Genomic DNA, 13,625 nt, shown 5'->3' with positions numbered 1-13,625 from the left:
AGACCTCCACAGAAGAGCAGCTTTGAATGGGGGTAAGACAGGAAACCCCGGACTTTGGCATACTGCCTTGGTGAAAAAGCTTTGGCTGTCAACATGCTCGTAATGAGGGCTCTGGTTGTCGCTACTAGGTGTGTGGCAGAACCTTGCAACTCCCTGAGTTGACTGTGGCTTTCGACCCTCTTTTATAGCGAAATGTGGCTCTTGAAGTGAGAAAGTTTGGGGATTTCTGCTCAAGCCTATAGGCTGACAGAGATGTGTAACTAAACTTTAATAGTTTTTATTATTATTATTATTATTATTATTATTATTATTATTATTTGAAGCATTCTGTAGATCAGTGGTGGTCCAGATCCTGATCAGTGGATTGCTCAAACCACAGCGCTCAACTCAACAAGCAAGAGCACTCCCCTTCTATAACAGCACAAAGAGTAGTGTTTGGGCTCATAAACTTTCTATTGTGCGCTGTCACTGCTGTGCTTTTACTTGTGCAGAAACTGAGAACACTGGAGTGATCGACAGAATGTTAAAGTTCCAAATTATCAGAAGTCTAATAAAAGTTTACTTACACTTTAAGATACATTAATAAAATCTTAGTTGAGTATGCTTTCAATTAAGGCCGGTCCACAAAACACCAGTTTTAATAAATTACACCTATATATTTCTTGAAGAAATTGAAACTGTGATGGCGCCCTAGGGGGCACTTGCTGCATCTTCTCTTGTTCCAGCTCTGATATTTTTCCAATGTTGTCTCACATTTTGTAATACAAAAAAAAAACTAAGTAGTTTATATCACAGAAACGTAGAGATAGATAAATCCTCTGCCAGATTACTTCACTGTAGTACTTGATCTCATCATTTTCTGCGGACTCTATAAAAACTGTTAATTGGCTGTAATGTGCCCTTGCTGAGTATAATAAAACAGGCAGAATAAATGTATTTGCCATATTCATTTACAGGCGTAAAGGTTTAACAATGTAAATGTTTCCGTTCCATTAGTCCTATCTGAGGGAATTGGCCGTATTACCGGCCTTATAGTTTTTATGTGTTTGAAATGAGAATTAATATTTTATTCTTCACTGAGCAGAGTATAAATCCTAATATATATTTATCTAGATTTATGTTATATGTACATTCTTCAGTATGAATAATGGGAAACAGACTCATTTGTTACAATCCTAAAATGTATTATAATAGAGGCTTAAATTGTGTAATAATAACACAAAATATAATGATGTTCCCAACAAAATGTGTCATATACGTTATATACTGGGCCTCATTTATCGAAAACAGAAAATCTAGCCTTTTTGCTTAATTTTGGGGCTATTGGTCTGTCATCTATGTCTATTATAATCCAGATATGTCACATTATCTTATAATGGGTCCAGTAGGATTCTGTTTTTGGTGTTTTAACTGGATAATATAAAAAAATAGAAATCTACAGTAATACGGTAATTACAAAAAAACATAAATGGTGTGCCACACATTTTTAAAGCCTAAGGCTTTATTTACACATTCGTTTTTGGCAAACAGATAGAAAGTGTCATCTGGAGGGGGAGGATGGGCTGGGACATCCCTACACTCCCCTTTCTTCTTTTGCCGCCCTGAAACCAAGCATCATCAGAGGGTGGTAGCTCATTTGTTCTCTTAGTCGGCCCATGAAAGGAGATGTAATCTCTGCTGTCCATTTCATAGGCTTCACTGTGTATTTTCAACTGCTCATGCGTTGGTTTAATGCCTTAAGCATGCTCAGTACACATTTCCTTGACATTCAGAATGAAACGTCGCCTATGTCGTCGTCTTTACTGCAGCTGCACTTGCACTCGCAGCCCATGAAACAAGTTGGCAACACTGACATTCGTTTCATTAGCTGGACAGTGTATTTTCTTCAGTTCCTTCTGCATTCCCTCTTCTTCGTGCTTGCGATGCATGTGCTGTAGAATATACACAGCCCCACCTATAAAACTGATGTCAGTGATGATGTCACATTTCATTGGCCAAGAGAACAAATGTGTTACCGCCCCCTAATGACACTTGGTTTCAGGGCGACAAACAGAGCAAGAGGAGTGTTGGGATGTCCCACCCTTCCGATGACTCTCGGCTTCAGGGCGGAAAGGGGAGTGACTACAGTTTCAGCCAGCAGATGACGATTCGTTTGAGTATCCCATCATGCAGTGGGGATTCTCAAATGAATCGTCATAGGACGTGGGTAATATAGACAGACCCCTAAGTTGTAAACAAATTGAAAAGTAGAGAATTTTACCATGACTTTAAAAACTAATAACTTTTTTAATTTAAGATTTATTAATTCACTGAAATTTACTTTTGGGTTTCAGACTATCCCTTTAAGGAAGAAATCCATAATACTTGCAATTTTGGTGTCTATTACAGACAAAGCACCCAAATCTCCAGCAGTTCATCAGAAGCCAAGTTTAAGAACCATCAATTTTTAACTCCAGCTTTTATGACAGTTTTAGATGCTGGTTGTGGCAACTGGAACACGAAAGCAAAAACAAATTGCATGTATGAAGGCGATTTGAAAGCGGCCTAAAATATATAGTGGGTGCAGGAAGTATTCCGACCCCTTTAAATTTTTTACTCTTGGTGTTTCATTGCAGCCATTTGGTAAACTCAAAAAAGTTCATTTTTTCTCATTAATGTACAGTCTGCACCCCATCTTGACTGGAAAAAATGTAGAAATTTTTGCAAATTTATTAAAAAAGAAAAACTAAAATATCACATGGTCATAAGTATTCAGATAAGTATACCCTTTTGAGGTAGTACAGCCATGAATTGTCTTGGGAATGATGCAACAAGTTTTTCACACTTGGATTTGGGGATCCTCTGCCATTCTTCTTCCAGATCCTCTTCAGTTGCATCAGGTTGGATGGTGAACGTTAGTGGACAGCCATTTTCAGGTGTCTCCAGAGATGCTCAGTTGGGTTTAGGTCAGGGCTCTGGCTTGGTCAGTCAAGAATGGTCAGAGTTATTCTGAATCTACTCCTTTGTCATTTTAGCTGTCTGCTTAGGGTCATTGTCTTGTTGAAAGGTGAACCTTCGGCCAAGTCTGAGATCCAGAGCACTCTAGAAGAGGTTTTCATCCAGGATATCTCTGTACTTGGCCGCATTCATGTTTCCTTCAATGGCAACCAGTCGTCCTGTCCCTGCAGCTGAAAAACACCCCCATAGCATGATGCTGCCACCACCATGTTTCACTGTTGGGATTGTATTGGGCAGGTGATGAGCAGTGCCTGGTTTTCTCCACACATACCACTTAGAATTATCACCAAAAAGTTCTATCTTCATCTCATCAGACCAGAGAATCTTATTTCTCCTAGTCTGGGAGTCCTTTGTGTGTTTATTAGCAAACTCTATGCTGGCTCTCATATATTGCGCACTAATGATAGGCTTCCGTCGGGACACTCTGCCATAAAGGCCCGACTGGCGGAGGGCTGCAGTGATAGTTGACTTTGCGGAACTTTCTCCCATGTCCCTACTGCATCTGTGGAGCTCAGCCACAGTGATCTTAGGGTTCTTCTTTACCTCTCTCACCAAGGCTCTTCTTCCACAATTGCTCAGTTTGGCTGGACTGCGCGGTCTAGGAAGACTTCTGGTGGTCCCAAACTTCTTCCATTTAAGGATTATGGATGTCACTGTGCTCTTAGGAACCTTCAGTACTGCAGAAATTCTTTTGTAACCTTGGCCATATGTGTGCCTTACCACAGTTCTGTCTCTGAGCTCCTCATGATTCTCATTTGGTCTGACATGCATTGTGAGCTGTGAGGTCTTATATAGACAGGTGTGTGCCTTTCCAAATCAAGTCCTATCAGTTTAATTAAACACAGCTGGACTCCAGTGAAGGAGTAGAACCATCTGAAGGAGGATCACTAGGAAATGGACAGCATGAGACTTAAACATGAGTGTTTGAGCAAAGGGTCTGAATACTTATGACCATGTGGTATTTCAGTTTTTCTTTTTAATAAATTTGCCAAAATTTCTACATTTCTATTTTTTTTTTTCAGTCAAGATGGGGTACAGAGTATACATTAATGAGAAAAAAATGAACTTTTTTTGAATTTACCAAATGGATGCATTGAAACAAAGAGTGAAAAATTTGAAGGGGTCAATAATTTCCGTACCCACTGTAAATGGTGCGACAGGTGTTTTCGATGGAACACATGTAAAGCCTCTGTCTTCTGTACAACAGTCATAGTAATAGGGACATTTATCAATACTTTGTGCTTTGTTATACTTTTTTATAGGGGGAAAACAACTCTGAATACTTTTTAGGTCTCACCCCCGTAGGGCTGGTTGTATACAAGAATAAGAAGCAAGTGGGAAAATATTTTTGGTAAGTTTTTTTTCTTTTACAAAGATTACATTATTGATCAAGTATTTTGTCTTTTGAGACTAATGCTTCAAATGTCACAGATTAAATGCTGTGAATGTTGTGGAAGTAGCTGACATACACTGTGTGCAGAATTATTAGGCAATTTGTATTTGAGAGGATTCTTTTTATTATTGTACAACTATGTTCGCAATCAACCCAAAAGACTCATAAATATTAAAGCTTAATATTTTTGGAAGTTGGAGTGGGTTTTTTTTTAGATTTGGCTATCTTAGGAGGATATCTGTTTGTGAAAGGTGGCTATATTGGTCACTGATTTTTTTTTTTTGTTTTGTTTTTGAATGTCAGAAATGTTTATTTCTAAATTTTGTGTTGCTCTATTGGTTTACCTGGTGAAAATAAACAAGTGAGATGGGTATATATTTGTTTTTTATTAAGTTGCCTAATAATTCTGCACTGTAATAGTTACCTGCACAAACATATATCCTCCTAAGATAGCCAAATCTAAAAAAAAAACCACTCCAACTTCCAAAAATATTAAGCTTTGATATCTGAGTCTTTTGGGTTGATTGAGAACATAGTTGTTATTCAATAAAAAAGAATCCTCTCAAATACAACTTGCCTAATAATACTGCACACGGTGTATATGTACAGTCATGTGAAAAACTAAGTACACCCTGTATGAATTCTATTTTGCGTATCAGCACTGGTGGAAACAGACAGAACAGGGCCCCTGTGTAAGAGCAATATATGCGCCCTTTGCAGTCCAATAATGCACAATTCCACCTTCTTACCCCTCGGGATTCTGTGCGAATGCACAAATGTTATGTTCGCTCCTACATATCAGGACACAATATAAAAGATCTTGCCCTTTGAAGGTCTTAAATGTAAGATTTCTATGACCTAACCTAAAAATTGGTTGTCCTTTTAATAGTAGTGGGCCAACAATATATAGAAAAATAATGGTGTTTTCATATTGTGTTCTTGACCACGTTCAGTGGTCCCATTGGGGCTTGTGTTTAAATAACCCCGCAAAATGGGATTCGGTTGTATGTGCCGACCGGGCCATTGACCAAAATGATGCTGACAGAATCAACGTGTGCTCTGATGTGCATAATTTTTGGGTGTAGATGCCTACTGGAGGCAGACACTCAAACGTAGTAGACTATGTCTTAGGCTGGGGTCACACTTGTGAGAAACTTGCACGAGTCTCGCATCTCAATACCCGGCACTGCCGCCGGCACTCTGGATCGGAGTGTGCGGCTGCATATATTTCTATGCAGCAGAGAGCTCCGGTCTGAGTGCAGGTGGCAGTGCGGGATGTTGAGATGCGAGACTCGTGCGAGTTTCTCGTAAGTGTGACCCCGGCCTTAGTGTCTGCCTCCAGTAGGCGTGTATGACTGAAAATGATGCACGTCGGAGCCATTGTAGTAAATAGCCCTGTCAGCGCATATGGCAGAATCTCATTTTGTGGGTAGTTCAGACGGAAGCCTGACGGGACCACTGAACATGAGCAAGAATGCAATGTGAAAGGGCCTTAGTCACAACACAAAACCAAACAAACAAACAATAATTCCGCAAATAAGAGAGAGAATTTAGCAAAACATTTGGAAAACTGATATTGCAGTGATTGAATGTATTCATAATGGAAGGAATGTGAGAAATGTTTGTGTGAAGTCCCAGCTGTACAAGCACATTAGACAAGGTGTTCAGATGAAATAGTTATCATTTGTGCACAATAGCGCACTTGTCAGTTGAGTACATGGTACACTTGTCCATTCTGGTGCTTGTTTGTTTTGTCTTGTTGTTGGCCTCGTTACTTCTTGTGAACATATACATGGTGAATGGAGTGTAGCTATCGGTACAAGGTTATGTAATCTGCAGCTGGCACAACTTACTGTTCAGCCCTGATCCAACAACCTGCGTACACAGAAAATCTCTGGAACAGCTTGAAATTTTGAACTTTTTCTCGCGAATCAAGCAGACGAAAATTTACGTAATTGTGGGCTCATATTCAGTAATGTTCTTTTTTTCTAATAGGCCTAGAATTACAAAGATTCATTTCAAGGAGACACAGTTTGAACTACGAGTTGTTGGAAAAGATGTAAGTAAATTAAACTGTCAGAGTTGATATATTTTTGCCGTGATGTCTTTAATAGTAATGTTAGAAGGACGCAAGTAGCTGCATGGAATAATAGGATTCAAGGGATAATGAATAGAAGAAACACATAAAAATTACATGTACAAATCTATACAGATAAGTACATTATTCAATGTATTTAGATTATACTGTGTATTTAAACTGATGTATCACATCATTTCGAGAAAAAAACAGCTTGAATTCTAACTGAATTCTAATAAAGGCAATTTTACATACTTGATTGTTTGTACAGTGAATTAATAAAACAGTTAATCTATTCAGATATTAAGCTACATAGATGTATCATCTAAGGTCAGTACTAGGGCTCGTAAGACGTTTGTTTCTCACATACAAGTACTATTTGCCTTTTTCACAAATAGAAATATGTACTCACTGAAGTCTATAGGGCTAACACACGGTCCAAAAACGGAGAAAATCTGGTCCAAAATACTGATGGATCACGAGTCGGCTGTCAATCAGCATGACATCCTGGCGACAAAGTGGAAGAAGACCTGCTTTATAGACATGAGGCCAAATGAAGCAACAGATTTGTCGGCAGGAGAGGATTTTGAACCCTCTGAGTTGCAGAGATTAGCAGAATAGGCAGTTAGTCAGCAATTTCCTGTCTGTTAGTTCTTAGCTCCATGTGTGAAAGTAAGAAAAGTCCCCGATAACCCCTTTAATGTTGGAAATATTAATGAAAGCAGAACAAATAGATGTTACTGTTCAGTTTGGCAACAGAGACTGGAATTGTCTTTATTGATTGTACTACTTCAACACTTGTGTTTAATAAAACTGAGAGCTCTGAAAAGCTGATGGATCCTGCTTACATAAAATCAACAGTAGGTACACCATATGTAACAACATACATAATACAAGTTGTATTAATATTTAAGGAATTTTTGAATAATAAATTGTATTAGCTATTTATGCGGATCAATCATCTCCTGTGTCAATATTTCCCTGACTTAACTGTTGGGAGCCGGCTGTTAGTCAGCATAATGACAGCAGTGACTCCAGAAGAGAAAGAGCTGCTCTGATGATGTGACGTTGAATGAAGCAGCAGAATCACCGGCAGGAGTGGTCCGTGACCCCTCTGAAGCGGCAGAGATCGGCACCTTGCAGACAGATGGCAACTAGCTGCCTGTAAGTACTTAGTCACCGTTATGAGAATACAGAGCGGCCACTGTAACCGCAACCCCTTCACTGACTGACAGCAATCCGTAATGCAGAGTCAGTCAAGGCCGGGCCGCATTACAGCCGCCGCTCTTTACACTCAGAGCGGTGACTGTACCAGTGCACAGGACTAACACCGGTAGTCTAAAGGCCATTTTACATTTAGCGATGCACCAGCGATCCGACCCGGTCAGGATCGCTGGTGCATCGCTAAATGATCGCTAGTGAGCTGTCACACAGGCAGATCTCACAGCGACGCAGCACACGATACTCACCTTTCACACACAGCGATCCTGACGTCCTCCCGCCCGCCTCCACGTGTCGCTCGTCGTCACAGCAGGAAGCCCCAGCAGGAAGCTGAAGACGAGAAATGGAGCCGGACATTCTCGCACGATCAGCGATGGACAGCGGGGGAGCCGGTCGGAGGTAAGTATCACACATAGCGATATCGCTAGCGATATTGCTATAACGTCACAAAATCGGTGACGTTATAGCGATATCGCTATGTGCAAAAAACCCCCTTAAGGCTGTGTGCACACGATGCAGATATCCAGCAGATCCGCAGCAGATTTTACAGCTCAGAAACGTTGCATATCCGCATTGTGATGTACAGTAGCATTTAAATCAATGAAAAAAAAAGCTGTGCAGACGCTGCGGATTTTTCCGCATGGTTTTCCTGCGGTACAAAATCCGCAGCATGGCACGTCTTTTGTGCGGTTTTCCACCTCCCCAGTATTCAAATCCGCAGGGGGAAAACCGCACAAAAACTGCAAGAAAACCGCATTAAAAATGGAAGAAATCCGCAGGAAAAATGCAGGTCACTTGACCTGCGGATTTCTTCAATTCTGCGCGGAAAAATCCGCAGGGCAAAAAAAGTACGTGTGCACTCAGCCTAAGGGTGTGTGAACACGTTGTGGATTCTGCTGCGGAATTTTCCGCGTGGATTTTTCTAAATCCTCAGGTTTATCTGCGGTTTATCTTCGGATTTTCTGCGGATTTGCCTTCGGTTTTCCCCTGCAGTTTGACACCTGTCATAGAGCAGGTGCCGATCCGCTGTGGAATCCACACTCAAAGAGGTGACATGCTGCGGATTTACATAGGTTCTAATGGTACTGTTAGATTGTGAGCCCCATCGGGGACAGTGATGATAATGTGTGCAAACTGTAAAGCGCTGCGGAATATGTTAGCGCTATATACAAATAAAGATTACTATCATTACTGTACACCGCAGAAGAAACTGCTGCGGATCCGCAGGCCAAATCCGCTGCGGATCCGCAGCAGAATCCGCAACGTGTGCACACACCCTTAGGCTGTGTTTATCACCTTGAAAAAGCCGATTTTTGTCCATATTGTCACTCGTATGTCTGATTTTAACATCTATACGGCATCCATTTTTGCACATCAATACTTAGAAGGTCACTTATGTCTGCATGGAAAATCATCTATGTGAAATAACACATTGATTATCATTGGTCCGTGTGCTGTCAGTGTGTGGTCTGTTTTCCACATCTACAGGACTCAAAAATGTGTTTGGTTGAACGAACCCATAGGTCATATTTAAAGGTTCATGTATCACTGTCCAAGTACGGACCACAATGTATGGTCTATCCCTGGGTCTTGACCGTTTCATATATACGAGGCTTTCACGCTCTGGTCAGAAGACCTGCGGTCAGTCTGTGCATTGCGGTCCGAACAAGGGTGTATGAATGAGGCTGTATTGACAGATTTTAAGTAATTTATAAGCCTCCGTTGTAGACCTACAAAATGCAGAGAAGCATGGGTGTCACACCTCTGCTCACGGTGGACCAAGTGAATTTAAGACATATGACAAATACAATATAATTCAGATATTTAGCATGGGCATGGAGGGAAGAAAATAGACTTTTTGGCATATTTAAGACCATTTCTTTATGTTTATGCTCTTGAAGAAACTTGTTCCTACACACTCAGGGATTTAATCCCTTGACAAATAAAGGTGGAATCTTTTCTCACCATTCCATTTTTCTTTCCTGATGGTGGCTGAGAATTTTTTAATCCAAAGTGCACTTTTTCATGATTTGGATGGCAGCCTAGGCCGCCAAGCATGTTTTTCTTTATATATTGATGGCACATTAAGATCAGCCTCTCGGTTGGTGAAATTCAACCAAAGGGATTAACGACGGCGAACAAACAAGATGAAACTCCATCCGTGTCTCAGAAAAGAATGTAGTCTTGTAATACAGTAACATCTACTCCTTGTAATGCTAACATCCCCTCTCACCTCACCGTGCATCATGCCCACACCCAAATAGTACAGCTTTGAAATATTTCTGTTGCCATTGACCTCAGCTAATAGGCTGTTTACCTGGGGATTACACTGAACTCCCCCAAACTTCGTGAAAATGAGCAGTGCCAGCTGGCACATACCACGGTCTGCAAACAGCACAGTGAGGGTGAGGTATGTGGTAAGGAATTAGGGAGGATGCCCTGCTTGGCGGGTTACTCCAACCCTGTACAACTAGCAGACAGGCTGGTCTTCCTCATACGTGAATGTTGCGCCTGGTATATTAAAGGGAAGGTGCCATCCAAAAAATATTTTTTCAGAATGTAAAGAATTAATGTTTACATTTTCTTAAAAAATATTATCATTTGTTTTTAATTTTGTAAAATCTGAAAAATACTGTAATTTTAAAAAGTTTGGCATTTCCACTTGTTAACACTAGGGGGAGCAGCTACTGAAGTTTGGCACAAAAACCTAGTGCAACTAGCTCTCATTACTGCCCTGCAGTAATTATGGGCGGAATCTGCTGACATGGGTGTGATGTCACTCCTCTCCTCCCCTTCTGGGTGTTTGCTAAGGGAAAAGAGAGGATGACATTTAGGAACACAGTGAGCAGCCATTTTGATGGGGCCTGCAAAGTTACTGACTGTCTTTGCATGCAAAGTCTGGATCAGAACAGGTCACCAATCAGCAGACATGTTTCCTGGATTTCTGTGGAGCAGACAAGCAGATGGTCCATCCATGTGTATGTAACACAGCGCTCTATGTACAATCCCTGGCACCGAACAGGGTGCCCCCCCATAGACCAGCACACTGCACTCCTGAAATACTCTGTGCTGCTGTCACCCTGCTCCTTCCACCATATATCAGGCCCCTGTCGCCTCGCTTTCACACATCGCCAGGACAGGATCTGAGGAGAGGAATGGGGTCTTCGGTCACTGACAATGGCAGGCACCAAGGATTCTGGGAGCAGGGTGACAGCAGCACAGAGTATTTCAGGAGAGCAGTGCGCTGGTCTATGGGGGGCACAGAGAGAGATATATGGGGGAGGAGCAGGGTGACAGCAGCACAGAAATCCAGGAAACATTTCTGCTGATTGATGGCCTGTTCTGATCCAGACTTTGCATGCAAAGAGCCCATTCCCCTCCTCAGATCCTGTCCTGGCAATGTGTGAAAGCGAGGCGACAGGCGCAGTCCGGAGTGACGCTGGGAAGCAGGCTGGGGGGAAATGTAGCCATACAGTAACGATAAAAATGAGACCCCTCTCTTCAGCTCCCTCACCAGCCCTCCCCTGACTGCACCTAACTATTACCCCTGACCCGTGTTCAGGTGCCCAGCCAGAACCACCCTAGAATGGGTCCCCTTTTAGCAGATAATACTGCCATAGTGTTCACACATAATACCGCCATATACTTCACACATAATACCGCCATATACTTCACACACAATACTGCCATATAGTTCACACATAATACCAGCAGGGTGACAGCAGCACGGAGTATTTCAGGAGAGCAGTATCAAACGGCAGAGGATTAGATACACGGCTCAGCAGTCAGTATCACACAGGATAGGATTAGATACGGCTCAGCAGTCAGTATCACACAGGATAGGATTAGATACACGGCTCAGCAGACAGTATCACACAGGAGGATTAAATACACAGCTCAGCAGACAGTATCACACAGGATAAGATTAGATACACGTCTCAGCAGACAGTATCACACAGGAGAGGATTAGATACATGGCTTAGCAGTCAGTATCACACAGGAGAGGATTAGATACACAGCTCAGCAGTCAGTATCACACAGGATAGGATTAGATACACAGCTCAGCAGTCAGTATCACACAGGATAGGAATAGATACACGGCTCAGCAGACAGTATCACACAGGATAGGATTAGATACACGGCTCAGCAGTCAGTATCACATAGGAGAGGATTAGATACACGGCTCAGCAGTCAGTATCACACAGGATAGGAATAGATACACGGCTCAGCAGACTGTATCACACAGCATAGGATTAGATACACGGCTCAGCACACAGTATCACAGAGAATAGTATTAGATACACGGCTCAGCAGTCAGTATCACACAGGATAGGATTAGATACGCAGCTCAGCACACATTATCACACAGAATAGTATTAGATACATGGCTGAGCAGTCAGTATCACACAGGAGAGGATTAGCTACACGGCTCAGTAGTCAGTATCACACACGATAGGATTAGATACGCAGCTCAGCACACATTATCACACAGAATAGTATTAGATACACGGCTCAGCAGTCAATATCACACAGGAGAGGATTAGCTACACGGCTCAGCAGTCAGTATCACACAGAGGATTAGATACATGGCTCAGCACACAGTATCACACAGGAGAGGATTAGATACACGGCTCAGCAGTCAGTATCACACAGGATAGGATTAGATACACGGCTCAGCACACAGTATCATACAGAATAGTATTAGATACATGGCTCAGCAGTCAGTATCACACAGGAGAGGATTAGATACACGGCTCAGCAGTCAGTATCACACAGGATAGGAATAGATACACGGCTCAGCAGACAGTATCACACAGGATAGGATTAGATACACAGCCTAGCAGTCAGTATCACACAGGAGAGGATTAGATACACGGCTCAGCAGTCAGTATCACACAGGAGAGGATTAGATACACGGCTCAGCAGTCAATATCACACAGGATAGGATTAGATACATGGCTCAGCAGTCAGTATCACACAGGATAGGATTAGATACACGGCTCAGCAGTCAGTATCACACAGGATAGGATTAGATACACGGCTCAGCAGTCAGTATCACACAGGATAGGATTAGATACACGGCTCAGCAGTCAGTATCACACAGGATAGCATTAGATACACTGCTCAGCAGACAGTATCACAGAGGAGAGGATTAGATACACGGCTTAGCAGTCAGTATCACACAGGAGAGGATTAGATACACGGTTCAGCAGTCAGTATCACACAGGAGAGGATTAAATACATGGCTCAGCAGTCAGTATCACACAGGAGAGGATTAGATACACGGCTTAGCAGTCAGTATCACACAGGAGAGGATTAGATACAGTGAACATCCAAGCCCTGCATCCGGCATAACAGGGCTTGCAATAGAGTGTAAATGGAGCTAAAAGGAAAGCACTGGGCTCTAATAAAATGGCGCCTGGCCACACCTACAGCTGTGAATTGAGCTGCCCACAGGGGCGTGCCCAGTTCACAGCTGATGCTGCTGCAATGGTGCAGATAGGGTCGGGAGCCGACTGTTATCTCTTATGCCCAGGGACTGCTGTAAATGAGCATGAAAAGTGTCGTTCAACAGCCAGAAAGGTAAGATGGCATCCCCCAGTGGCTGCATTAATACAGTAAAGCTTAGGGGACAATATCTTTTTATACCATTTTCTTTTTTACATTAAATTATGAAAAAACACGGCACCTTCCCTTTAATGTAACATGACTCTGTCTACAATATCCTGATTTCCAAGGGAACATATTTTATACCCTATATTAGGTTAAAAAAATTATTTTTGTTTCTCATAGTATCTTTCCAAAAGTGTTATGAAAAAATGACAGTAAAGCATTTTTTTTTTTAAAATGGGACGTTCTGTACTCGGGAAAGATCATTAACCCCTTCCTGACATCTGACGGTATATCCCGTCCATGGGACCTGGGCCCCTATGCCCA

At 42.0% G+C, this 13,625-nt stretch overlaps 1 protein-coding gene across 4 annotated transcripts in view; it reads left to right on the top strand.

The window, feature by feature from the left end:
• EPB41L4A (erythrocyte membrane protein band 4.1 like 4A) overlaps positions 1–13,625 on the top strand; it is a 591,957-nt gene that overhangs the window by 437,095 nt on the left and 141,237 nt on the right. For all 4 annotated transcript variants that reach the window (XM_073550667.1, XM_073550634.1, XM_073550632.1 and 1 more), the window contains 2 exons: positions 4,260–4,348; positions 6,386–6,449. In XM_073550667.1, the coding sequence (XP_073406768.1) occupies positions 4,260–4,348; positions 6,386–6,449 (153 nt within the window). The remainder of the gene's footprint in view (positions 1–4,259; positions 4,349–6,385; positions 6,450–13,625) is intronic.

This window comes from Dendrobates tinctorius, unplaced genomic scaffold (genome assembly GCF_039654945.1).
Source record: "Dendrobates tinctorius isolate UK_male_01 unplaced genomic scaffold, ASM3965494v1 ptg000003l, whole genome shotgun sequence".
In the NCBI taxonomy this organism is placed as follows: Eukaryota; Metazoa; Chordata; class Amphibia; order Anura; family Dendrobatidae; genus Dendrobates; species Dendrobates tinctorius.
This window is presented reverse-complemented; position numbering and strand designations above follow the sequence as displayed.